The 27,283-nt window shown below is 34.3% G+C and overlaps 1 protein-coding gene across 1 annotated transcript; it reads right to left on the reverse strand.

The window, feature by feature from the left end:
- Positions 1-24,067: 24,067 nt before the first annotated feature.
- LOC145629925 (uncharacterized) lies at positions 24,068-26,603 on the reverse strand. Its single transcript, XM_081682165.1, has 3 exons — positions 25,627-26,603; positions 25,050-25,193; positions 24,068-24,968 (listed from the first exon to the last, which is right to left on the reverse strand). The coding sequence occupies exons 1-3, from the start codon at positions 26,298-26,300 to the stop codon at positions 24,434-24,436; spliced, it is 1,353 nt and encodes a 450-aa protein (XP_081538291.1). The 5' UTR covers positions 26,301-26,603; the 3' UTR covers positions 24,068-24,433.
- Positions 26,604-27,283: the final 680 nt, after the last annotated feature.

The raw sequence follows: 27,283 nt of genomic DNA on the forward strand, positions 1-27,283 counted from the left end.
TCCATCCGGGAGTCCCATTGGGTGGGTGGAACCATTCAATTTGTCTTTAAACGACCCATTTTCTGGTTTACAACTTGCACCGATTTCATTAACTCATGACTACCACGAACATTTATGACATCATATAATCATCATATATTTTTCCAAACAACATTATATGACCCCGAGAAGTATCCTCTAAAATTTTAAAATTTTTCGACATCGGGCCTCGAAACCTCCTAAATTTCTCAAAAAGCGTGGATATTAGTCTTCAATTTTGGAATTTTATGACTTATCTTCGCTTGGAAATAAAAATTGCCGAAATATTTACCATGGTCCCTAATACCCTCCGGGAGTCCAATTAGGTTGGTGGATCCTTCCAATTTGCCTTTAAACAACCAATTTAATTATAGATTTACAACTTGCACGGATTTCATTAACTCAAGCCTATTACGAACATTTATGACAACATATAATGATCATATATGGTACTCAACGCCATTATATGACTTCGAGATGTATTCTCTAGAATATCAAGGCTTTTTGATAACGGGTCTTGAATCCTCCAAAATTTCTCAAAAAGCGTGGATATTAGCCTTCAATTTTGAATTTTTTGATCTTTTTTCGCCTAAAATTAAAAATTTCTAAAATGTTTACCATGGTCCATAATTCCATCCGGGAGTCCCATTGGGTGGGTGGAACCATCCAATTTGCCTTTAAACGACCAATTTACCGGTTTAAAAGTTGCACCGATTTCATTAACTCAATCTCACCACGAATATTTATGAGATCATATAATGATCATATATGGTTCCAAACAGCATTATATGACCCCGAGAAGTATCCTCTAAAATTTCAAGACTTTTTGACATCGGGCCCCTAAACCTCCAAAATTTCTCAAAATGCGTGGATATTAGTCTTCAACTTTGGAATATTTTTACTTTTTTTCGCACGAAAATAAAAATTGCCGAAATGTTCACTATAGTCCATAATTCCATCTGGGAGTGCCATTGGGTGGGTGGAACCATCCAATTTGCCTTTAAACGACCAATTTACCGGTTTACAACTTGCACCGATTTCATTAACTTTAGCCTACTACGAACATTTATGACATTATATAATGATCAAATACGGTTCCAAACAGTATTATATGACCCCGAGAAGTATCTTCTAAAATTTCAAGACTTTTCGACACCGGGCCCCGAAACCTCCAAAATTTCTCAAAAAGCGTGGATATTAGTCTTCAATTTTGGATTTTTTTAACTTTTCTTCGCTTGGAAATAAAAATTGCCGAAATGTTTACCATGGTCCCTAATACCCTCCGGGAGTTCAATTAGGTTGATGGAACCATCCAATTTGCCTTTAAACGAACATTTATGACAACAAAAAATAATAATATATTCCAAACGGCATTTAATGAACCGATATATATCCCTTAGAATTTCAAGACTTTTCGACACCAGGCCCCGAATCCACCAAAATTTCTCAAAAAGCATGGATATTAGTATTCAGTTTTGGAATTTTTTGACTTTTTTTCGCCCGAAATTAAAATTGATGAAATGTTTACCATGGTCCCTAATACCATTCTGGATTCTAATTGGGTTGGTGGAACCATCCAATTTTTCTTTAAACGGTCAATTTAATTACCGGTTTATGACTTGCATGGATTTCATTAACTCAAGCCTATTACGAACATTAAAGACAACATATAATGATCATATATGCTCTCAACTGCATTATATGACCCTGAGATTTATCCCCTCACATATTAATACCTTTAAACACCAGGCCCCAAAACCTTCAAAATTTCTCAAAAAGCGTGGATATTAGCCTTAAATTTTGAAATTTCTTGATTTTTTTTTTCTCCGGATATAAAAATTGCCAAAATGTTTGCCATGGTCCCGAAAACCATCCGGCAGTCCAATTGGGTGGGTGGAACCATTCAATTTGCTTTTAAACGACCAATTTACCGGTTTACAGCAGGCACCGATTTCATTAATTCAAGCCTACCACGAACATTTATGACAATAAATAATAATCATATATGGTTCCAAACGGCATTATATGAGTATATGACCCCAAGATATATCCTATAGAATTTCAATACTTTCCGACACCGGGCCCCATAACCTCCAAAATTTCTCAAAAGGCATGGATATTAGCGTTCAATTTTGGAATTTTTTTACTTTTTTTTCCTGGAAATAAAAATTGCCGAAATGTTTACGATGGTCCCAATACCCTCCGGTAGCCCAATTGGGTGTGTGGAACCATTTAATTTGCTTTTAAACGGCCAATTTAGCAGTTTACAACTTGCACCGATTTACCGGTTTATAACGGCCAATTTAATTAACTTGTATTGAACCCGACTTGAACTGAAATTGTCCCAAACCCATTTTATCCCGTCAAAATCCGAATTTAACCCGACTGGTTATTAACCTGACCTGAATTCAAACCGACCTGTTCCTTAACCGACCCGATTTTAACCTTACCTTTTACAAACCCGACCCGAAATCAACCCGACTTGTTATTGACCTGACCTAAATTCAACCCGACTTGTTATTGACCTGACCCGAATTTTACCATACCTATTACTTACCCAACCAAAAAATTCAAACCGATCTGTTACTAAACCGACTCAAAATTAACACGACTTGTTATTGACGCGACCTAAATTCAACCCAAATTGTTCCTGACCTGATTTCAAATCACCTTAAATGCAATTTAGACCACCTTATTATTGTTGATCAAAGCATTTTTTTTTCTTAGGAGACCAAGTCGGTCCAAGCTAGCAAAAGAAAGGAGCATCATCCTCAAATTTAAGAGTTAAATATAGTATATATTTGATGTATGGTCAAAGGAGATAATTATCTTCCTAAATTATAGACTATAGTTCCCTAGTATATTGCTATATATATTGTACTCAAAGGAAATAATTAGCTTGATAAAAATGACAATTATCTATTTATAGTTAGTTGAACTCGAATATGACCTGACTTGGAAAAGACCGGACTTAATTGTAACTTGCAAATTAGTGACTTGAACATAACCCGACTTGAATCCGATAATGACCCGACTTGGAAATGACCCAACCTGATTATAACCCGCAAATTATTGACTTGAACTGATCCCGACTTGAACCCGAGAATGACCCGACTTGAAGATGACCTAACATGATTATAATCTGCAAATTATTGACTTGAACCGAACCCGAATCAAACCCGAGAATGACCCGACTTGATTCTAACCCGCAAATTATTGACTTGAACAGAACCAGACTTGAACCCGAGAATCACCTTAACCCGTGAAAACCCGACCTATTGTTCACCCTACCCGAATGTAACCCGACCTAAATCCGACCCAAACCCGATAAGAAGTATGACCCAACTCAAGCATGACCCAACCCAAACCCGACCCGCATAGATTATGGAATTAATTTGAATTGACCAACCCGAGTTACACGACCCACTCTTACCCGATCCAAACCCGACCCGTTTACCCAAATTGACAGCTCTAGTCTTAATGTTTGTTTAATATGTTCTAGTATTAGAAATGTTGTTTCCTTAGTTCTAGTGGTTTTAGTATGTTGTGATTTTCTAACAACCAAAATTATGATCTTTTAGGTCAGTAGGACCAGTGACATGAATTGAATACAACCTTAATTGTGACAAAAATAGAAGCCCATAGCAGCCCAAAGATATAGTTTTAGCCCACTTTCAGCCCATTTTAGCCCAAATTTGGCCACTTTCAGCCCATTGTAGCCCAAAGATGAATAGGCTTATTTCATATTTTAATGATAATTTCTCCAAATTAAACAGAGTTTTGCAAGGGAAAGTGATTGATAGAGTCTACAAATCCAAAAAAAATATGATGCCATTAAGAGTGTACAAGATTATTGATTGAAATAAAAAGCTACAAGTAATTTTCATTACTCAACTTATTCCTTTTTTCTTTGTATCGATCAACATCAAAATGCAATATGAAGTGCATAATTATTACACCTAGAATGTTCCACTGAAGACCACGAAGCCGACATGATAATTCTAACTAAACTTGCCAAGCTTTTTAAGCTTCATTGATCAAAAACCATTGGATCGGATGTAATTGCTAAAAGTATATATACATGAAAAGCAATTAAGCACCACTTGATCATTTTTATGATCATCCAAATCTATTGGTTAATATCTCAACGTACATAAAAATTGCTAGGATCACATTAAAGGATCTTTCTTTTTGACTTAATTGGAAAATTATAGAAAGTATTCCCACTCAACATGATTTTAATGTCTCCTCTTTCAAAGGATTCGATTATCCACCATCCACACAAAAGATTTAGCAAATATATATACTTATTTTGGATGAAAATACGAGTTGTAAATCTTGTAATGCTAAAAAAAAGGTACTCCTATTAAGAAAAAAAGAAAGGCATAAATAAGAAAAGAAAGGTGATGGCTACGGTATAGCAATTACTTGACAATAATCTCTCCAGCTATTGTGAATATTCGTTTCACCAGTTTTTACATCATTTTATGATGTTGATATTTATGTGTTTTAATTTTCTTTATGTTAATAGTATTTTGTACATCATTATGATTTATTAGAGATTCTTGCCGAGTGATATATACGTACATGAGGCTATATCCACTAATTTATAAGGTTTTCAAATCATCATATTATTTATTTATAATGTGTTATAAAAGCATCTTTAAAAATGCACACATGTAAGGGCTTGCCCCTCGTTTGCACCACATATGTCTCGTACATTTAAGTTGGGACGTATGCTTTCCTAATTTGAGTATATCTTTCTTTTTTGAAAAAAAAAAATATAAATAGATATGCATCTCATACGCTAGCACATATGACATTACATGTATGGATGTACCTAACAAACATTTACTACACTTTATTTCTCAATTTTTAGAGTAGAGTAAAGATAACATTTTCCATTGATCCTGCATTCCTGCACATTGCTTAATATATCTTGAATTAGCCACCATATCTTCTCAACTCGCTGATTACTAAAATTTTTTTGATGGGATTATTTTAAGTGGTGACATTTATTGATAACAAGTGTTCGATTGTAGATTATGACTAATTTTATAAATTTATTTACAATTTTTGTGACATTTATTATTCCTAATGTAGAATGAGTTACTCAAGTTTTAAAAAAGAAAACTTCAACAGTAATAACGTTATAACTCATAGAGTAGTGTGAAGCAACTTTCTTTGTATTACATGCACGCTTGGATCCGTGCTCACACTCTTCCCCGGCCCCCAACTCATTATCTTATCAAAGGAATGAAATACATGTATAGTGTGTCTAGGAGATCGTAAACAATGGATATAATGAGATGTGTGAATAATTATGTTGAGTTAGAAAAATAAATTAGGAGCATTTAGTCAATAATAAACAACGGGAAAATCGTAATCTGATTAATTAAATATGGACGTACGTATCATGCCCAAAAAAGAGAAGGTTGTCGGTATGTTGTATGTAATCTAATTTATTAAAAAAATGTCTTTTGCAATTTGAAAAATAGGAATAATTGTATTTGTGTGCACTATTAAAATTGATAATTTGTCAAATTATTGCCATATTTGTTGTAGGCCTAGTTTAATCACAGTATATGTTTGGATTTATTTTGTAACTGTGCATGCGGAGGGCCAATCATATTCGGCGTAGTAAATCAAGGAGACAATTACTCTTTTCATTTCAATTGGCATAAATTATTTTATGCACTTGGAATACAATGTGTTATTACGTATATAAGAAGAATCGCTAATCTCGTTTTTCATAAGAGCATCCAAATTTTTTTGGTGAAATCCAAAGAATAGGTAAATCTTATCTTCATTTTGACACTTTTTTTTCCAAAAAATATTTTTTGTAGGCCCCAAAAGTAAAAAAAAATAAGTCAAAAGGACGGTAATTGGAAAAACAGATAAAGTTACTAAATCAATCCCAAAAGACGGAGAAAAAGTTTGAAATAGTAGGGGGATGGGTTTTTAACACTTTAGTACATCTCATATTACCATTATTGCACATTTTATAGGTTAGGGGTTGTTTTTTTACTGTGAATGTGTCAATTGACCCCGAAATAGGGTAATTGAGGAATAGTTTATGTTAATTGATGATGGAATATGAGATAAGAGTGATACTTAGATTATAAACATGAATAGTAGTATGATTATTATCCATAGTCTATCAATCAACACATCACATCGCATCGCATTAATCAATACACATGTGAATAGTAATATGATTTATCCATAGCTACATCATAACATGTGTTCTTTTTCAATTCCAAGCCATAGTGTCAAGTCAAATCACACCAAAATTGTAATTACATGACACCATTTTCCTTATATGGAATTATTTTATTTTTATGACATTACTATTGTCAAGCCACATCATTATGACATCACATTTATAAATATAATTACATAATATGACATCATTATACTTATATGCTATCATTATCATTATTGTCAAGTCACATCAATTAAATATACTTTTATGACATAATTATGATCAAATCATATCACATCATTATACTTATATGACATCATTATATTTCAAAATTTCATGACTTTCAAAATAGAAACAGAACTCATTCTTAGTATTTTATAGACATTCTTATAGGTGTGTTATGATTTCAAACCATCTTATATGGCCCCATGACTCACCCCACGCATTCAGTTCATTTTTTGAAAAAACGTCAAAAATTAACCTGAAATCATGTACTATAGCCTTCAATTTTGGACAATTTTTCATTATTTTAGAAACAGAAACATATATTGCCGAGATGCTTCCCATGGACCCTAATACACCCCATGAGTCCATTTGGATGGGTAAAACCATTCAATATGTCTTCAAACAGTCAATTTATCCGTTTACATCTTGCACCGATTTCATAAACTCGAGGCTACCACAGACATTTATAACAACATATAATGATCATATATGGTTCAAAATGACATTATATGACTACGAGACATATCCCCTAATATCTCGAGACTTTTCAACTCCGGGTCCCGAAACCTCTGAAATTGGCCAAAAAACGTGTATTATAGCCTTCAATTTTGATAATTTTTGACTTTTTGTTACCCGAAAATAAAAATTGCCGAAAGTTACCTATAGACCCTAATACCTTGCGGGATTCCAATTGAGTGGGTGGAACCATCCAATTTGCCTTTAAGCATCCAATTTAACCCATTTTTTTCGTACGCGCCTCTTGTATTGGCTATAAGCTTCCATTAGGCCTTTATGTAGCCGACTTATGGTCTTAGATGGGACCAAAAAATATCATATGACCCTGGGATGCATCCCGTATAATTTCATGAATTTCTGACACCGGGTCTCGTCACCTCCTAAATTGCTCCAATTTCGTGTATTATAGCCTTCAAATTTGGCTTCCGTACATCAATTTTTCACCCGAAAAGATTGTACATCCAAGTAATTCCATGGTTTCCCAAAGGGCCTTGGGAGTCATGGATAATGCCCAGAACCATCTCATTCGTGCTTAATAATCATGTGTTAAGGTAACGACAAAATACCCTCAAACGACCAAACTACTTGTTTGTATTCCTTGTTCTTGGGCGCACATGTCTTGTGCACATGCCACACACCACCTTGCCCAGTCTCATACCCCAACACTTAGGCTTTGTGACTTCTCTCAATCAAGTACTTAGCATTTTCTAGTTTATAATAAGAACCGCTAACCTCGTTTTCCAAGATATAAGTGTTTTTAGGGAATAGGGTAGGGGAAAAGTGAAATAGTCTTTGTGGAGGCAGATGTATTAAGCATGGTACACCCGGATATTTGATAAAAGACATAATGAACATCTTTTTTTTTTTTTTTTTTTTTTTTTTTTTTTTGTAAAGAACGTGTAGGTATTTTACAGAGAACATCCAGTTTTATGTTATTTTTGTGTATCTAGAGAACATCCCTAGTATTATAAAGAGCATGATCATATTATATAATGAACATTATTTACATTCACCCACCATAATATAAAAATAAATTTTAAATAACATTTCACAGTGATTAATATTATTTACAAATAAAAATACACTACACTGACAATCAAATAACACGAAGATAAAGAAGTAACATTTAACTGTATGTTCTTTATAAAATAATTTCATGTGCATTGTTATTAATAGCTTTATGCTCTTTTTGTATATCTCTTATGTTGTTTTATCACGTTCATTACATTTTAACAATATGTTCTTTTAACTTTAGACATATGTTTTTTATAATTCTATACCATGTTATTTTCACTTTAACTAAATGTTCCTTATATTTCTATACGGTCCCTAATATCATCTGGGGTCCAATTTGCTAGGTGGAACCATCCAATTTGCCTTTAAACGACCAATTTACCAGTTTACAACTTGCATTGATTTCATTAACTCAAGCCTACCACGAACATTTATGACAACATATAATGATCATATATGGTTTCAAACGGAATTATATGACCCCGAGATGTATCCCCTAACATCTCAAGAATTTTCGTTACCGGGCCTCGATTGAAACCTCCAAAATTTCTCAAAATGCGTGGATATTAGCCTTCAATTTTTTTAATTTTTTAACTTTTTTTCACCCGTAAATAAAAATTGCCGAAATGTTTACCATGGTCCCTAATACTCTCCAGTAGTCCAATTGGGTGGGTGGAACCATCAAATTTTCCTTTAAATGACCAATTTAATTACCGGTTTGCAACTTCCAACGATTTCATTAACTCAAGCCTACCACGAAGATTTATGACAACAAATAATGATCAAATATGGTTCCAAACGACGTTATATGACTTCAAGATATATTCCCCAGAATTTCGAGACTTTTAGACACCGGGCACCGAAGACTCCAAAATTTCTCAAAAAGGGTGGATATTAGCCTTCAATTTTGAATTTTTTGACTTTTTTTCACCCATACATAAAAATTGTCAAAATATTTACCTTGGTAACTAATACCCTTTGGGAATCCAATTGTATGGGTGGAACCATCCAATTTGCCTTTAAATGACCTATTTACCGGTTTACAACTTGCGACGATTTCATTAACTCAAGCTTACCACGAACATTTATGACAACATATAATGATCATATCTGGTTCCAAACGGCATTACATGACCCCGAGATGTATCCTCTATAATTTCAAGACTTTTCGATACCAGGCCCTAAATCCACCAAAATTTCTCAAAAAACGTGGTTATTAGCCTTCAATTTTGAATTTTTGACTTTTATTTCGCCCGGAAATAAAAATTGCCAAAATGTTTACCATGTTCCCTAATGCCATCCGGGATTCCACTTGGGTGGGTGGAACCATCCAATTTGTCTTTAAACGACCAATTTACCGGTTTACAACTTGCACCGATTTCATTAAATCTAGCCTACAACGAACATTTATGAAAACAAATAATGATCATATATGGTTCCAAACAGAATTATATGACCCCGAGATGTATCCTCTAAGATTTCAAGACTTTTCAACACAGGGCCCAGAAACTTCCAAAATTTCTCAAAAAGCGTGGATATTAGTCTTCAATTTTGGAATTTTTTTGACTTTTTTTCACTCAGAAATAAAAATTGCAGAAATATTTACCATGGTCCCTAATACCCTTCAGGAGGCCAATTGGATGGGTGGAACCATCCAGTTTTCCTTTAAACGACCAATTTAATTACCAGTTAACAACTTGCACCGATTTCATTAATTCAATCCTACCACGAACATTTATGACAACATATAATGATTTTATATAGTTCCAAACGGCATAATATGACCCCAAGATGTATCCCCTAATTCTTGAGGATATTCGACACTAGACCCCGAAACCTCCAAAATTACTCAAAAAGTGTGGATATTAGTCTTCAGTTTTGGAATTTTTTCACTAGTAGAAAAACAGCAAAGGGCACCCCTATATTGCCACCGGTTCAAGGCAAACCGGTGGCAAAAAGGCTAAGATTGAAGCAGTTGTAAACCGGGCTAGACATATGGCACCGATTCAATTTTGACCCGGTGGCAAAAGATGTAAAAAAAAAACAAAAAACCGGTTCATCACATACATAACCCTAATTAACTTCTCACTCCGCCTCTTTCATTCCATTTTCTCCTCTCTCCTTCTCTCTCCTCTCTCCTTCTCTCTCCTCTCATCTCCCTTATTCGATCCCTCTCATCTCCCTTATTCGATCTCTTCTCCCTAGCTTCTTCGATCTTCTTTCATCTCCTCTCCGTCCCTAGCTTCTTCGATCTCCTCTCTCTCTTCGATCTTCACCACCACAAATTCGACCACCGCCACAAAGCCCACCACCACCACATCACCACCGCCGCAATGCCCACCGACATCAACAACAATTTCTGGGTATAAACATTCGAGGCCAGGGTTTAATTTATGGGTTTAATTCGATGTTAATCGATTTTGTTGGATTTAAATTTGGGTTTGATTTTGGATTTAAATCAATTTTTCTGGGTTTATTTAATCGATTATTGGATTTTAATTCGAGTTTTCTCAATTTTTCTGGGTATAATTATCCGAATTTAATCGATTTTGTATTTTAATTCGATTTTTCTCGTTTTTTCTGGGTTTAATTTTGGGTTAAGTTAATCAATTTTTTTTGGGTACATGCATGTGTCTTTTGGGGTTTTTTTTTTTATATTTTGAGTTTTCTTGGTTTTTTTTTTATAAAAAATTCGGGGATTTTGTATTTTTTTTTCAATTTTTCTTATAATTTTGAGTTTCTGGGTTTTTTTTTAATTTTTTTATTTTCAGTCCGTGAGTTTTTTTTTTTAGGGGGGGATTTCTGGGTTTATTTTCTTGCTTTTTAATTTCGTGATTTCTGAGTTTATTTTCTGGGTTTAATTTTCGTAATTTTAATTGATGCAGGTAAAGAATCAAGGTGTTGATTTTGGAATTTTGATTTCAATGTTATAATTTTTTTTTTCTTCGATGTGTAATTTTTTTCTTCGATGTTGTAATTTTTTTTTTTGGATTTTGATGTTGTAATTTATTTTATTTTTCTGTATTGTAAAATAACAATTTAATCATCAATATATTTCTGATTATATTTCGTATTCAAGCTTGGTTATATGTTTCTGATTATATTTCTTATTTAATGATCAATTTTGATCAATATATCTCTGATTGTATGTTTAAGTGGATAAAGCAAACTAAAAAAAATAAAGAAAAATACATGAATTGGCACCGGTTAACCGGTGCCAATTGACTTTAATTCCAAAAAAAAAATAAAAAAAAAATAGTTATGGCACCGGTTAACTGGTGCCAAAAATAAATTATGGCACCGGTTTTGAATCGGTGGCAAAAAGGGGGGTAATGGGCACCCCCCCCCCCCCCACATTGACACCGGTTCAAACCGGTGCCTTAGGCCGGGTTTGAACCGGTGCCCATTGCTATTTTTCTAGTAGTGTTTAACTTATTTTCACCTGGAAAACAAAATTCGAAACGTTTACCATGATCCCTAATACCCTCTGGGCGTCTAATTAGGTGGGTGAAACTATCCAATATGCCTTTAAACGGCCAATTTACCGGTTTACAACTTGCACTGATTTCACTAACTCAAGCCAACCACGAACATTTATGACAACATATAATGATTATATATGGTTCCAAACGGAATTATATGACCCCAAGATGTATTCCCTAGAATTTCAATACTTTTAGAAACCGGGCCCCGAAACCTATAAAATTTAGCAAAATGGGTGGATATTATACTTCAATTTGGAAAATTTTGACTTTTTTTAGCCAGAAAATAACAGTTGCTGAAATGTTTATCATGGTCCCTAATACCCTCCGGTAGTCCAATTGGGTTGATGGAACCATCCAATTAGCCTTTAAACGACTAATTTACCAGTTCACAACTTCCACTGATTTCATTAACTCAAGCCTACCCCGAACATTTATGACAACAAATAGTGATCATATATGGTTCCTTAGGACATTATATGACCCCCGAGAGTTATTCCCTAGAATCTCAAGGCTTTTCAATACGGGCCCCAAAACCTTAAAAATTTCTCAAAAAACGTGGATATTAGCCTTTAATGTTGGAATTTTTAGACTTTTTTCGCCTGGAAATAATAATTTCCGAAATGATTACCATGGTCCATAATACCCTTCGGGAGTCCGATTGGGTGGATGGAACCATCCAATTTTCCTTTAAACGGCCTATTTACCGGTTTACAACTTGCACCGATTTCATTAACTCAAGCTTACCACGAACATTTATGACAACATATAATGATCATATATGGATCCAAACGGCCTTATATGACCCCGAGATGTATCCCCTAAAATATCAATGCTTTTCAACACCGGGCCCCAAAACATTAGAAATTTCTCAAAAAGCGTGGATATTAGCCTTCAATTTTCGAATTTTTTAACTTTTATTCGCCTGGATATAAAAATTACCGAAATATATACCATGGTCCTAAATACCCTCCATGAGTCCAATTGGCTGGGTTGAACCATTCAATTTGCCTTTAAACGGCCTATTATCCGAATTTTAACTTGCACCATTTTCATTAACTCAAGCCAATACGAACATTTATGACAACAAATAGAGATCATATACGATTCCGAATGAAATTATATGACCCCGAGATGTCTACCCTATAGTCTCAAGGCTTTTCGATACCAGGCCCCAAAACCTCCAAAATTTCTCAAAAAACGTGGATATTTGCCTTGAATTTTGAATTTTTTGACTTTTTTTCGCCTGAAAATAATATTTGCCAAAATGTTTAGCAGGGTCCCGAATACCCTTCGGGAGTCCAATAGGGTGGGTGGAACCATCCAATTTGCCTTTAAATGACCTATTTACCGGTTTACAACTTGCACTGATTTCATTAACTCAAGCTCACCACGAACATTTATGTCAACATATAATGATCATATATGGATCCAAACGGCCTTATATGACCCCGAGATGTATCCCCTAAAATCTCAATGTTTTTCGACACCGGGCCTCGTTTCATTCGAAATTTCTCAAAAAAGGTTGATAATAGCCTTCAATTTTGGAATTTTTTTGACATTTATTTGCCTAGATATAAAAATTGCCGAAATATTTAACAACGTCCTAAATACCCTATGGGAGTCCAATTGGCTGGGTTGAACCATTCAATTTTCCTTTAACGACCTATTTACCGGTTTATAACTTGTACTGATTTCATTAACTCAAGCCTACTACGAACATTTATGACAGCAAATAGAGATCATATATGGTTCCGAACGAAATTATATGACCCCGAGATGTCTTTCCTAGAATCTCAAGGATTTTCGATACCGGGCCCCGAAATCTCCAAAATTTCTCTAAAAGCGTGGATATTAGCCTTTAGTTTTGGAATTTTTAGACTTTTTTTTAGCCCGGAAATAATATTATCCAAAATTTTTACCAGGGTCCTGAATACCCTTCGGGAGTCCAATAGGGTGGGTGGAAACATCCAATTTGCCTTTAAACGACCTATTTACCGATTTATAACTTGCACTGATTTCATTAACTCAAGCCTACCAAGAACATTTTTGACAACAAATAAAGATCATATATGGTTCCAAACGGCATTAAATGACCCTGAGATGCATTCCCTAGAATTTCAAGACTTTTTGACGCCGGGTCTTGAATCCTCCAAAATTTCTCAAAAAGCGTGGATATTAGTCTTCAATTTTGAATTTTTGACTTTTTTCGTCCGGAAATAAAAACTGGAAAAATGTTTACCACAATCCCTAATACCGTCCGGGAGTCCCATTGGGAAGGTGGAACCATCCAATTTGCCTTTAAACGACCAATTTACCGGTTTACAACTTGCACTGAATCATTAAATCAAGCCTACCCAAACATTTATGACAAAAAATAATGATCATATATGATTTCAAACAGCATTATATGACCCCGAGATGTATCCCCTTAAATTTCAAAACTTTTCGACATCAGTCCCCGAAACCTAAAAAATTTCTCAAAAAGCGTGAATATTTGTCTTCAATTTTGGAATTTTTTTGACTTTTTTACGCTCTAAAATAAAAATTACCGAATTGTTTACCATGGTCTCTAATACCCTTTGGGGGTCCGATTGGGTGGGTGGAAACATCCAAATTTTCTCTAAACGGACTATTTACCGGTTTACAACTTGCACCGATTTCATTAACTCAAGCTTACCATGAACATTTATGACAACATATAATGATCATATATGGATCCAAACGGAATTATATGACCCAGAGATGTATCCCCTAAAATCTCAATGCTTTTCGACACCGGGCCTCGATACATTTGAAATTTGTCAAAAAACGTGGATATTAGCCTTCAATTTTGGAATTTTTTTACTTTTATTCGTACGGATATAAAAATTGCCGAAATATTTACCATGGTCCTAAATATCCTCCGGGAGTCCAATTGGCTGGGTTGAACCATTCAGTTTGCCTTTAAACGACCTATTTACCGGTTTATAACTTGCACCGATTTCATTAACTCAAGCCTACTACGAACATTTATGACAACAAATAGAGATCATATATGGTACTGAACGAAATTAGGACCCGAGATGTCTTCCCTAGAATCTCAAGGCTTTTCAATACCGGGTCCCGAAACCTCCAAAATTTCTTAAAAGCGTGGATATTAGCCTTTAATTTTTGAATTTTGAGACTTTTTTTCGCCCAGAAACAATATTTGCCGAAATGTTTACCAGGGTACCGAATACCATTCGGGAGTCCAATAGGGTGGGTGGAACCATCCAATTTGCATTTAAACGACCTATTTACCGGTTTATAACTTGCACCGATTTCATTAACTCAAGCCTACCACGAACATTTATGACAACAAATAATGATCATATATGGTTCCAAACGTCATTAAATGACCCCGAGATGCATCCCCTTGAATTTCAAGACTTTTCAACACCGGGTCTCGAACCCTTCAAAATTTCTCAAAAAACGTGGATATTAGCCTTCAATTTTGGAATTTTTTTTTACTTTTATTCGTACGGATATAAAAACTGCCGAAATATTTACCATGGTCCTAAATACCCTCCGGGAGTCCAATTGGCTGGGTTGAACCATTCAATTTGCCTTTAAATGGCCTATTATCCGAATTTTAACTTGCACCATTTTCATTAACTCAAGCCACTACGAACACTTATGACAACAAATAGAGATCATATATGGTTCTGAACGAAATTATACGACCCCGAGATGTCTTCCCTTGAATCTCAAGGCTTTTCTATACCCGGCCCCGAAACCTTCAAAATTTCTAAAAAAAACGTGGATATTAGCCATTAATTTCGGAATTTTAGACTTTTTTTCGCCCGGAAATAATATTTGCCGAAATGTTTACCAGGGTCCCGAATACCCTTCAGGAGTCCAATAGGGTGGGAGGAACCATCCAATTTGCCTTTAAACGACCTATTTACCGGTTTATGACTTGCACCGATTTCAGTAACTCAAGCTTAACACGAACATTTATGACAACAAATAATGATCATATATGGTTCCAAACGGCATTAAATGACCTCGAGATGCATCCCCCAGAATTTCAAGACTTTTCGACACCGGGTCTCGAATCCTCCAAAAATTCTTAAAAAGCGTGGATATTAGTCTTCAATTTTGAAATTTTAGAATTTTTTTTCTTCCGGAAATAAAATTGTCAAAATGTTTACCATGATCCCTAATACCGCCCGGGAGTCCCGTTGGGTGGGTGGAACCATCCAATTTGCCTTTAAACGACCAGTTTACCGGTTTACAATTTGCACTGAATCATCAACTCAAGCCTACCGCGAACATTTATGATAGAAAATAATGATCATATATGGTTCCAAACATCATTATATGACCCCGAGATTTATCCCCTTAAATTTCATGAATTTTCGACACCAAAAATTTCTCAAAAAACGTGAATATTTGTCTTCAATTTTGGAATTTTATGACTTTTTAGGCCCGGAAATAAAAATTACGAAATATTTTCCATGGTACTTAATACCCTCTGGGAGTCCAATTGGGTTGGTGGAACCATCCAATTTTCCTTTAAACGACCAATTTAATTACTGGTTTATAACTTAAACGGATTTCATTAACTCAAGCCTACTACGAACATTTATGACAACATATAATGATCATATATGGTTCCAAACGGCGTTATATGACCCCGAGATGTGTCCCTAAAATATTAACTCAAGCCTACTACGAACATTTATGACAACATATAATAATTAGCTTGATAAAAATGATAATTATATATTTATAGTTAGTTGAACTCGAATATGACCTGACCTGATTATAACATGCAAACTATTGACTTGAACATAACCCGACTTGAATCCTAGAATGAACCGACTTGGAAATTACCCTACCTGAATATAACTCGCAAATTATTGACTTGAACTGAACCTGATTTGAACTTGAGAATGACCTGACTTGAAAATGACCCGACCTGATTATAATCCGCAAATTATTGACTTGAACTGAACCCGACTCAAACCCGACCTGATTCTTACCCGCAAATTATTGACTTGAACCAAACCCGACTCGAACTTGAGAATTACCCTAACCCGTTTTAACCCGTGAAAATCCGAATTAAACCTGACCTATTGTTCACGTGACCTGAATTTAACCTGACCTGTTATTAACCCGACCCAAACCCGATAAGAAGTATGACCCGATGTGACCCGACTCAAGCATGACCCAACTTAAACCCGATCCGCATACGTTATGGAATTAATCTGAATTGACCCGACCCAACCCGAGTTGACCCGACCCACTCTTACCCGACCCAAACCCGACCCGTTTACCCGAATAGTGTCATGTTCATTGTTATTAATAGCTTTATGTTCTTTAATTTTTGTATATCTCTTATGTTCTTTTATCACGTTCATTACATTTTAACAATATGTTCTTTTCACTTTAGACTTATGTTCTTTACAATTCTATACCATGTTATTTTCACTTTAACTAAATGTTCCTTATATTTCTATACTGTACAATATTTTTCCTGGGCTTTTTTTTTGTTTTTTTTTTTTAGGAACGGATGTACCATGCGAATGGTACATCTACCTCCACGAACCAATGATTTTGATGGGAGGGCCAATCAAAAAATTTCAAAGTAAAATAATGTATTTCAGGTTTGTAATCATACTACTATTAATCTTCATTTTGACAGTTTTTTTTACAAAAAGTATTTTTTGTGGGCCTCGAAAATGAAAAATACGTGAATAGTTTATGTTAATTGATGATTGAATAAGAGGTAAGAGTGATACTTATATTACAAACATGAATAGTAGAGAACGAACGGCAGCAGCACCACCACGGCACGACTGGGTTGCTGCCGCGCCCTGTTGGTGCTGCCACGGCTGCTGGTCGTCGCGCCGGTGGTGTGTGCGGTTGTGGCCGGCCATGCAAAAGGGGAAGGGGAAAAGAAAGATAAAAAAGAAGGGAAAATAAAGGAGAAGGGAGAGAAAGTTTACCTTGAGTATTCTCCACTATGGGCAAAGTTTAATTTGCCCAAGTGTCGATACTCCTTTCTCTAGAAAGTAGAAACCCTTCTTACCTAAATTTTCCCTTTTTAATCTTTCCTAATAAAACTTTACTTAAAATAAAATTTCCTAAATTAAATCCCCACTTAATAAAATAATTAATTAAATAAAACTTTCGTTTTATAAAATATTTCCAAACTTATTTAAAATAAATAATTAAAATGTCATAAATAATTCATTTCAAATTATTTAAATACCCCACTAAATACTTATTTAAAATAAAAAATACGTATAAAAATATGGGGTATTACAAAAACTATTCAATATGCCTTCAAACTGTCAATTTACCCATTTACATCTTACACCAATTTCATAAACTCGAGGCTACCACAGACATTTATGACAACATATAACGATCATATATGGTTCAAAACGACATTATATTATATGACTACGGGATGTATCCCCTAGTATCTCGAGACTTTTCAACCCCGGGTCCCGAAACCTCCAAAATTGGCCAAAAAATGTGTATTATAGCCTTCAATTTTGATAATTTTTTACTTTTTTCGGCCCGGAAACAAAAATTGCTGAGAAGCTACCTATGGACCCTAATATCCTGCAGGAGTCCAATTGGGTGGGTGAAACTATCCAATTTGCCTTTAAGCATCGAATTTACCCATTTTCGTACGCGCCTCTTGTATTGGCTATAAGCTTCCATGGGGCCTTTATGTAGCCAACTTATGGTCATATATGGGTCCAAACAACATCATATGACCCTGAGATGCATCCCATTTAATTTCGTGAATTTCTGACACCGGTTCCCGTCACCTCCTAAATTGCTCCAATTTCGTGTATTATAGCCTTCAAAATTGGCTTCCGTACATCAATTTTTCACCCGTAAAGATTATACATTCAAGTACTTCCATGGGTACCCAAAGGGTCTTGGGAGTCATGGATAATGCTCGGAACCATCTCATTCGTCTTTAATCATCATGTCCGAAGGTAATAACGACGACATACTATACCCTCAAACGACCAAACTAGTTGTTTGTATGCCTTGTCTTGGGCGCACATGTCTTGTGCACATGCCACCCACCCCCTTGCCCCATCTCATACCCCAAAACTTAGGCTTTGTGACTTCTCTCAATCCAGTATTTAGCATTTTCTAGTTTATAAGAAGCATCGGTAACCTCATTTTCGAAGATGTAAGTGTTTTTAGGGAATAGGGTGGGGGGGGGGGGAGTGAAATTTTGATGAAAGGTACTTTACATAATATTATCATGCTCTTTATTAATACTACGTACATCCGGATTTTTGAAAAAGACGGAATGAACATCTAGTTGTTTTGTAAAGAACATATAGCTGTTTTGTAAAGAACATATAGACAGTTTACAAAGAAAATCCAATTTAATGTTCTTTTGGTATATCTAAAGAACATCCATAGTAATAATAAAGTGCTTGATAATATTATATAATGAACATTATTTATATTCATCCACCATAATCTTAAGACAAAATTTTAAAAACATTTCACAGTAAACAATTAGTATTATTTTACAAATAAAAATACATTACACTGACAATCAAATAACACGGAGATAAAGAAGTATTATTAAACAATGTGTTCTTTATAAAATAGTGTCATGAACATTATTATTAATAGCTTTATGTTCTTTTTTAATATCTCTTATGTTGTTTTATCACGTTCATTACATTTTAACAATACTTATGTTTTTTTCACTATAGATTTATGTTCTTTACAATTCTATACCATGTTATTTTTCACTGTAACTAAATGTTCCTTATATTTCTATAGAATGTTCTTTCCGGGCTTTTTTTAAAAACAGATTTACCATGCGCATGGTACATCCGCCTCCACGAACCATTAATTCTGGGGGTGGGGGGAGGGGGGCAGGGCCAATCATAAAATTTCAAATTAAAAGAATATATTTCATTTTCATTCATATAATAAAGACATATGGTTTAAAATTAAAGAGATCAAGTTAAAAGGGATATAAATGTATACTTCTTTATAAAATTATATACTCCTTCCATTTCATAATGTTAGTTCCATGTGAAATCAATCACATAAAATAAGAAAAGAAAATATTTGGAATCTAACATTAAATTACAAAACAATTCATAATTAGTTTATCTTATTTAAGTTTTGAATTTTTTTTTTTTTTTTTTTTTTTTTTGGGAAAGCATAAGTCATAATTGCAAAATTCAAGGTAGAGAATTCCTTGTTTAGAGTCATGTTATTAATCCACAACCAATTAATTCCAAAAAAATTAATTTAAAAAGGGGACATATTCAAAATGGGTATATCTTTTTGAAACGTCTAAAAATGGGACTAACATTATAAAACGGAAGGAGTAACATATAATTGTGAAATAGGGATTGCAATAACTATAACGCAAAAATACATTAACCGGAAATAATATGCATAGCATGCTTTCGAAGGCACATATAAATGTTGATTAAGCAAAGGATATATAGTATGCACATCATGCTTCCGAAGGCTCATATAGATGATGCTTTAGCAAAGGGTAATAGTATGCTTATGCATTCTTACCTTCAAAGATCATTTACCTACTAGTATTGTACAAAATGACTAAAATACCCTATTATATATTGCACATTAATATCTGATATTTACCCAAGAAGTTATTTATGTTCATTGAAGATAGACTTTAACCATTAAATTAATATAAGGATTGTAAATTTCCGTACAAACTTTGACCTTATGTTTGTTGGTATGGGGGGGGGGGGAATGAACGGTAAATGTCTGAAATTTGCAAACCATATTGATCCTCTACCTATTATATAGAGAGACGAGAAGGGTTTGGGGATTATTATGCACAAATTAAATTATACTATCAGAATTTTATGAGTTTTATCCCAAATTATGTAAAAATAACTATGCAATTATAGCAGTAAAAGGATCTAATTCCCACAATGCATGCCTTTTTTCTAGGGGAATAAACATTTTCCAACATAGTTGTTTATTGTCTACAATACATGAATCAATCTAATTCATGTGAAAGAGTTACTCCCTTTCTTGCAACAGAAAATTATGACTTTTTTACTAAGCAAATTGAGGAAAGAATATCACATGCTTCACTATCGTTTTTCTCTATATAAATTACTTATTGACTACATTACCAATAAGGATTATATATATTTTTGTTGGGATAATTTTATCAATATTTGGGGATCCAAAAATACTTAAGGCACTTATGGTCGTTATGGATTTAGTACGTATTGATATCTCCAAACTTTTAAGTGGTAATTTATAGGCTTAATACAAACATTTGGGTTTGAGCCAAAGACATACCAAGTATATGAGAGAACATCCAAACAACACCTAGGGCAGAATTTAGGTTGCACGGATAACTTATGTGATGCTATGTTGTCTGCTTGTCTCGTAGTATAAGCTAATCAAAACATAGCTACTACTTTTTTTTTTTTTTTTTAAACAATCCACCAAGGGGCAGAGCTACTACTTTTTAATCTAAATGAGCTACCAGTTAGATTTTGGATGTAACCTCAACTGCGCTAAGTTTGTGGCTTTTTTCTCTATCTCTAAAGTTGTCTAGAAGAATACAATATTTCATTGTGAATTTGCACCTACTTCCTTGAAAAAGTCAAATTCTTGATAATATGATTGAATAAATCACTAGAAGCTATTAATTCACTCTATTGGTTCTAATCTAGAGAAGAAGAAAAAAAATCCTATAGTCCATTATTAGACTATGTCAACCTTCAGATTTTGTGTAAATTCTTGACGTATATAATTGCAATAATCAATCATATAATAGAATTGGTTTTAGTCTCAAAGTTGAACCTAAATAATAATTCATCAAATTGGAGTAATTTCAATTTTTTGATGAGTTAAAAATAGAAAGGTAACATCTAACAATAGGAGTTTAGTTACAAAACGAATAATAAGAAATGCTGGGTATATTTAAAGGAAGCGTGTACAGCTAGTAATTCATTGGAATATTAGAGCAACAACAATCATTTGTCTGAAAAGTTATAGCCTGTCTACAATGACTATATGAAATGAAAAGATAGACATGGCCAACATAAGCGAGCTTAACCTTTTTGGAGAAACACTTAAAAGTTTAAAGTTAGTAAATAAGGCATTTTAAAGTTGTCACCTTTTTGCTCACCTTGTGCAAAGGTGGTGTTGTGGTAGCAATCTATCTCTTTCTTTACCAATATCTTTGTTTACAATCCCACTTTGGCCCTCCCCCCCCTTCTTTTATGAACGGTTAATAAGTTGTTTTCTTATACTTTGTGAACTGTTTTAATTTTGATGTCTTTAAATCACAACGCCAAAATAAAACTAAACAAATAAATAAGACAATTGAAAACCCGGCTCTTATGCCTTATGGATCCTTTAGCTATGAATGACATTGATAGACTAGCTAAACTTTTAGTTCTTAAAATCTAAAGAGGTTCCGTCCACATTCCTTTTTATCCCAAAATCTTTTTTTTTTTTAGAAAATTTAATTTGTTGACCATATGTCCATATATACTTTTGTTCTTAAGTATCTTTGCCAAACTAACAATAAATTTCCATACATTACTAATTTATGAATTTTGTTATGTTACTCAACAATAATTGTTTATATCTAAAGACTTAAAGGCGTATCTTTATGTATTTAAAGATTAATAGGGATAGTTTTCATCGTGTAACAATTTCGCTAAATAAAGCATGTGCAAATTTATAAACTATGTTAAAGATTGAAGAAAGTACGCAAAGTACTATTATTTTTGCTGCTATATAAGAATCAACTTCTCTAAGTATCTTGAATTAGAAAAGCCAAGATTATGTATCTTATTAGTATTAATTAGTACTCATATTTAAATGATCACTTGTTTAATTTTACAAACTTTTGTATTAGTATATGTGTTACACTCAGTTTATGCTGTTCGGATTATGACAAAAAGGGGTTAATAACGTTCCTTAAGATAATTTTTTATGTGGAACTTTGATCATCTTTTAGTGGTTGAGTATGAATTCACAAGAAGACGAAAAGCAACTAAAAACCTAACACAACACTTTTAGTTTTTCTAAGGTTAACTTTAATAAGATTTGATCCCTTTTATATCACGTTGTGAAAAGAATCCTTTGTCTAGTAGAATGATTAAAAAATTTTCCTTCTACTCTTAGACAACATACCTTAATTACCTTTCATCAATCACTTCAAATCGTTGGCGTCTACCACTCAAATCAGAGTGGTAGACAGTCTAGACACAATATAAGTCCGATAAGATTCTATCTTATTTACAGCCAAATTAAAACCGCGAAGAAGCAATTAAAGAAAAGCCACTCCTACGTACATATGGTCTTCAAAGGGACATACCAGGCTCATTAACCCAATCAGTCATAAATTAAAGCAGCAGCTACCTAGCCATCCAACGATCTAACTGAAAGTAATTAAAACATCTCAACCAAAATGTTAGACCATTCCTCAATTAATAATAAGAAGCAAACTAATAAGTGCAATGCATTAAATTGATAAAGATTGTACAATAATCAATTTTGAGTAGCTCTTTAGCCTGATAATTAAACACCACATGTACGATACAATAGGGAGTGATGCATATGGAATAGTGTGGACTAAATATAGTTAGCGTGCACGATTATATAATAAGCATGGTTTCATTAATTTGGGTAATTTTAACACCAAAGTTTATTGAGAAAGAAAAAATTGTTCCATAGTACAAGGAACACTGTATGATCAATGTTCTCTTAAATATTATTCCCTTGTCAAATTGTTCCATATACTCTATCTCGTTTTAAAAGGTAAGTGTCAACAGTCAGCTTTAGACTTTGCACAATTCAAGGGATCATACAAAATTACTCAAAGTCTTAATAAAAGGTCAAATTCTTCATGTACCACAAATGTAAAACAATAGGGAAAATATGCTTGAACACTACTTTCACGATTATGAACAAGTTTATAATTATACTCATACACCTACTCGTAACTTCGTAAGAATTTGGTCAGTTACAGATTTGAGGTGATACTAGATTTTGAAAGTGAATCTCATCTATACCATTAATTATTTAATTACCCTCATCAAGTCTGTAATTCTCTTTACACCGAAAACTAAACATTGGATAAAAACATAATAAACATACATAGACGGTTTGTCATCTGAACACGTATATGCGTAACCCTACCATTAACAAACTCACTTAAAGAAAAGTGCTAATAAAGGTTGGCTTCAAAATCTAAAATGAGAAGATTAAACTACAACTTCAATATATATGTATATTCCATCATCTTTAGGGTTCCTTATTCTATTTGCTTTCAACAAGGAAAAAAGCCACAGGTACAATTTCCAAAGCTTGGGTAATGCTACAATTGTCTTCATTTCCCCAATATATTACTCCCTTTTAAAGTCTCAGGCACACAAAAAGAGAAGCTAATGCTCTGAAAGTTGCACTCATCCAAAAATATATGCTCAATTCCAAAACCCTAACCCTAGATAGCTACTGAGGTTAAAAAAAAAAAATACCATTTATACACCATAAATAGATAAAATGAAAAGCAATATATATATATATATATGATCTAAAAGAGTAAAAAATTACTGCTGAATAATCTTCATAATAACTGAGATTTGATTAAGAAAGAGCCTGATATACAGAAAATATAAAAGAAGAAAAGAATATAGGAATTTCATGAACCCAATCTACCATGAAAGTGTTTACATACCCCTCAACTAGAATCTTCAACCAAGATTACTGAGGGCCTCTGATCTTAAGAAACGATGAAGATTAGGTCTCCTTCCTCCTCCTCTTCCTCCTCCTTGGAAAGTTAGCGCGCTAATATGCCTACTTAAAACTAATTAAGCAAATGATAAAGACACAAAAAGGAAAGGGATATACTACTATTACTACTATGTGACAAAAATCCCAACATCATAGTTTTATCTGAATAGAGAATTTATATAAAAACCGAGATTTTCTATTCTTCTTTAGTTGGTTGTTGATCATTACGCATTTGCGAAGGCACAATATCCTGAAGAAGTCCATCATCTCTAACCTGGTTCGAGGAGGAAGAACAAGGAGGACGCATGTCTCTATGAAGAGCAATCGAGTTAGGCTGTTGTTGGCCGCCGCCACCACTAGCTGAGAAGCTCAAGGAAGTTGGAGTTGGGTTATGAAAGAAACTCGGAAATTGCTGCTGCTGATGTTGAGAATAGAGATTGTTAGACTGATGGTAGTGTTGAGGGTGTGGGAAGAGAAGAGTGGAGGATGCAGCAGCACCGCTTCCACCAAAAGCAGATGGGGTGGTGGGAGCGGTGCTGCATTGATTCAGATGGTTTGGCATCGAGAACATCCCCATCCCGATGCCAATACCAATCCCTCCACGAGTCATCACCGGACACGGGTGAGTATGTTGCCCCTCATAGGTGGTCATCACCACGGATGGATCATCAGAAGATCGCTCCACTCGCTTCTTCACCCCACATGCTGCTGTGGTGCAACGATAATAGCTCCTGCAAATCAATAACTTTTAATACCAAACACAGTACAAACCTAAATGATGAGCTCCATCTTAAGTATAATGTAATTATTACCGTGGAAAAGGGCTGTTCTTAACGGCTTTTTGGCCGTACTTTCGCCAACGGTAGCCATCATCAAGGTGATCAACCTCGCTCTTTGTCATGAACGCGAATCTCGGCTCCTTGGCCCTTTTCTGGTTCTTCTTCTTTGGTTTCAACCTATGTTCATACCACCACACAATAGTACAAAAACAATTTAAAATTAAAATCATGATATGAAAATTAATTTAAATTGATAAAAATTAAAAATACAAGTCCTTAGTAATTAAGGAATCAGCTATAAATTCAAATGAAAAAAACCAAATCCCATTGACCAGATATTATTCATCTCTTCAATTTTTAATTATCCCCCATAAAATCAGGTTTGACTAAGTAGTTAGTCAAGAGTAAACAGAGCACGGGATTATACACATATGTATGTATATGCTCAATCAACCAAAAAAAAAAAAATTCTTTTCACATGAATTTTTTCGGCCTCTTTTTTATTTTCCAACATAATTATAAATAAATTAATTATGTGTACAAATTTAAGACACATATTAAAAATTTGAAAAAAGAAAAAAAGTAAGAAGAAGAAGAAGAAGAAGCATACTGTTTCTTAGACTTGTCCTCTTCATGATGATCATGAGCATCGTCGGCAGTCTTACTCTGGTGTTGAGGCAGGTCATCGTTGACAGCATCCGACGACGACGAAGAGATGGAAAGAGAATTAGGGGTGGCGGGGGTATTGGCAGCCTCAGATGATTCCCCGGGTACGACCACTGTTGAACAACCGCTTAAACACGGATCTACTACTTGAGTCGTCTTCACAGCCAGCTGCGGCTGCTGCTGATGCTGCTGCACTATCACTTGAGGTGATGATTGTGCCGTTGTCGTTGCTGTTGATGGTAGTGTTGTAGCAATATTGGTGGGTGGGAGCAGATCGAATAAGGAAGTTGGGCCGCCGCCCAAATAATCTTGGAATCCAAGCATATCCATAAACCCCAAATAATTGTTGTTGTTGTTGTTATTATTACTACCTTTGTCAAAACTACTCATCATCAACATATCCAATGGGGTAGCGGCCGCAACGTCGAATAAGCTGTTGTTGTTGTATCCGAACATCATCTGATCGGAGAATATAGAGAGATTACTAGTACTAGTATTAGTACTACTAATACTATGACTAAGGTGGTTGTTGTTCGTACTACTGTTGTTGGTGATATCTATCATTTTCGGACCGCCTATTTCTTCAACACTAATTATCTTATGCTTATTATCATCCATCAAATTTTCAAAGAGAAACAATCCTCTCCTCCTTCATTTGAGGTTATAGAGGAGAGAGAAAATATGAAGAGAGAATGAAGGGGGGGAAGGGAGAAGGGACTGTTTGGTTTAAAAAATAGGAGAGAGAGAGAGAGAAAGAGAAATGAAGGGGAAATATAAGTGTGGGAAACAGGTACAAGTGATGGAGACCGGGAAATGCCGGTGAAAATGAGGAGAAGAGGGTTGGCTTGCAAAGTACGGGTCTAGTGAATAAATTGGACGGTTTTTTAATTTTCTGCCGCATTTAATGCATTTTGGACCGCCTTCTCATTGGCTCTATTTTATTATTGTTTTCATAAAATAAAATATATAATTTCATAGGGAGCTTATTGTCGACGTTTTCATACTGTACAAGATTGTATTATGTGGAGAACGGCTAAAGGAGTAGTACAAGTACAACTTACAAAAATAACGCGGGATTTTAACCGGATTCGTGTAAACGGGATCCTCATTCCTCATCTACACGTGGCTCGTCAAAAGGCAGATCCTTTTTATGCTATTTCCCACCCCCACTTTTTTTTTTTTTTTTTTTTTTTTTTTTTTTAGGATTAAAATTAATGGATTATAGATTAGTATTATTATTACTAAACTTTTCTGCAACTTTTTATTTTAATTATGTAACATAAGACTTCGTCAATTTAAGAAATTGATGATAAGGTCATTGGAAAATTACTGATAGGATAGTGATATTACTTGATTGAAGATTTGTGTGAGTAACTTAATCCATTTTATTAACGAGTAAAACTCTCGTACTTTTGAGTGTATTTTGAATATTGTGATTGTGTTACTTTGTGATAATTGAATTCTTTATGTCATAAAATGCTTAATTCAAGTTATATTGGATTTGAATGGTGACTTTCGTAGGCTTGATATTATTTCTAATTTTGAAGACGACAAAGCTATATATTACACTTGGTAAAACTTGTTCAATTGGATCATTTTTG

Source organism: Chenopodium album, chromosome 5 (assembly GCF_948465745.1).
Source record: "Chenopodium album chromosome 5, dcCheAlbu1.1, whole genome shotgun sequence".
Taxonomy (NCBI): domain Eukaryota; kingdom Viridiplantae; phylum Streptophyta; class Magnoliopsida; order Caryophyllales; family Amaranthaceae; genus Chenopodium; species Chenopodium album.

Excerpts from the sequence above, each read along its gene's own strand:
- LOC145629925 (XM_081682165.1), bottom strand. The coding sequence starts at position 26,300 with ATGGATGATAATAAGCATAAGATAATTAGTGTTGAAGAAATAGGCGGT. Across the intron at positions 25,194-25,626 it reads GAGGACAAGTCTAAGAAACA|GTTGAAACCAAAGAAGAAGA; the intron begins GTATGCTTCTTC and ends GTATGAACATAG. Across the intron at positions 24,969-25,049 it reads AAGAACAGCCCTTTTCCACG|GAGCTATTATCGTTGCACCA; the intron begins GTAATAATTACA and ends ATTGATTTGCAG.